Source organism: Entelurus aequoreus, linkage group LG13 (assembly GCF_033978785.1).
Source record: "Entelurus aequoreus isolate RoL-2023_Sb linkage group LG13, RoL_Eaeq_v1.1, whole genome shotgun sequence".
Taxonomy (NCBI): Eukaryota; Metazoa; Chordata; class Actinopteri; order Syngnathiformes; family Syngnathidae; genus Entelurus; species Entelurus aequoreus.
Genome location: NC_084743.1, coordinates 16,066,235 through 16,068,311, shown reverse-complemented (window position 1 = coordinate 16,068,311; position 2,077 = coordinate 16,066,235). Strand labels below are relative to the sequence as shown.

General features: G+C 34.8%; 1 protein-coding gene across 1 annotated transcript in view; it reads left to right on the top strand.

Annotated features, from left to right (window-relative positions):
• The window catches only part of LOC133663204 (protein lifeguard 3-like), a 17,540-nt gene extending 16,890 nt beyond the window's left edge, over window positions 1–650 (top strand). The window contains exon 13 of the mRNA XM_062067496.1: window positions 330–650. Coding sequence (XP_061923480.1) covers window positions 330–479 — 150 coding nt within the window. The 3' untranslated portion in view covers window positions 480–650. The remainder of the gene's footprint in view (window positions 1–329) is intronic.
• The last annotated feature ends 1,427 nt before the right edge of the window (window positions 651–2,077 follow it).

The window sequence follows — 2,077 nt, the reverse complement described above, 5'->3', positions numbered from 1 at the left end:
ATTTGATGGATATTTTTGCTTTGAAAAATCAAAAGTTAAGCAGATATTTAAGTATTTATTTTTATTTGAACAAAAACTTGTTTGGAAAGTATGATAATGTAGTATTTATTGCAATATTGGATACTTTTCAAGTTTAAAAAGGTATGCAATTTCATGCAGTACATATATTTTTTTCTGTCAAAAGGAATACATTGAGTAAGAAAAATGAGGTCCTTTATCGACACATATTATGTGCAGGCATGAGTTTGGACAGCCCTGCTCTAAGCTTGACCGACTCGATAACCGCGGGGATTTTTCAGCACGCCGTGTTTTCTTCCCCTCCATGATAGTTTTTAGTTTACAACACGCAGCTTCTCATTGGAAACCGGGAGTTGGCGATAAGCCCGGAAGAATACGTCTACGGAGCGCTGTCTCTCTACACGGACATCGTTCACATTTTCCTCTTCACACTCCAAATCAGCGGCTCTGCCACCGACTGAGATCAACTACATTTTATCTGAGAGTCAGGACTATTATTTAAAGTTCTTTATTAACTGTTGTAATATATCTTCTTATATATATATCTTATTATTCTATCATATATATATTGAAGATCTACACATCCCATCAGTAGGCATCCCAGTGAGAGCAGACATTGTACAGTAAGTGATTGTTTTATTATGCTCCTAGTTTGTCTATCTTGTTTAGCACTTTGCTAATGCCGCTACATGGTGCTTAGTGTTTCACTAAAGCTGCATCTGTTTAGCACACAGCTTCTAAAACTTGTAGATCATCCTCCTTATATTCAGGTTCAAAAATATAAGGTTCTGGATCATCTTTTGTCTCAAAGTAGTCTTTGTTGTCTCTCGTGAAGTCTGCCATGATTAGCAGTGTTGTTGTTGAAGAGAAAAGCGAACATTGTGATGAGTCTGTGAAATTAATACGCAGCCGTATGCTTAAAATGAGCAAAATATGCAAGTATTACATGTTGTTATGAATGTAACGGATACTACATTACATATTTCAGCATGTATATAAAACATTAAGATGTTTAGATGTTTTTTAGAGTGATTTACCAGTTAAAGTGTTTATTTACCAGTTAGAATGCATCAAAAAATAAAAACATGTGTTTCTGTCTTACATAAGGATTGTGAATGATAGACACAATTCCAAAAAAGTGCAGTACACCTTAAAAGAAACAGACTATTAAAAGGCAATTCCACCAAATTGGTGCAATTTGCTTTTTTTTCTCTTGATAATACAAATATTGAAATAATCAAAATGTGTAGCGGCCCATCTCAGGCAACTTGATTTCATTTTTGACAAGTCTAGGACTCGTTCAAGTAACTGGACTGAGTAGAGAATTAGCAAGTGCATGAAATATAGCCAGGTTATATTTATTCGGGTTGCACCATTTTGAAGAAACGAACCCAATTGTCATTTTTCTGCAAAAATTTGCAATTGGGATTCTATTGGCGATTTTTAAATGTTATATACAGCAATAATTGCTGTTAATTATACATTGAATATTTGCATAGCTAGTAAGGGTGTGAAATTTGGAGCACCTAACGATTTGATCCGATTACGCTTCTTGATTCAAACTGATTCTCTCAAAGTATTATTTGAAGTGCAGTGAAATAAATAATGTTTATAATATTTCTCTAGGGACTTAAAGCTCTTCACATCGTGAAAGCCGTTATCTACGTCTTTAAGCTACTTTTAAACCAGTGTGGGCGGCACTGGGAGCAGGCCAGTAAAGTGTCTTGCTCAATCCAGCGAATCGGAAGGACGGAAGCTGGAATCGAACCTGGAACCCCTCAAGTTGCTAGCGCCAACCGAGCCACGCCGGCCCATAATAATATAAAACAATTATAATAATATGGTATAATAATTGCAATGACACTTTTTCAAAACAGATTACGGGTTAGAAAAGCTCCTGATCGCATGGAGAAAAAACATCTTAAAATGTATTTTATGGGGAAAACATTTAACTTTGTTTTTTGAAAATTATGAATTTATTTGGAATAGAGATGAATAAAATAATTCGTATGTGAACTGATTTTTTTGTGCACCCATAATAATTGTTATTTTTCAAGTG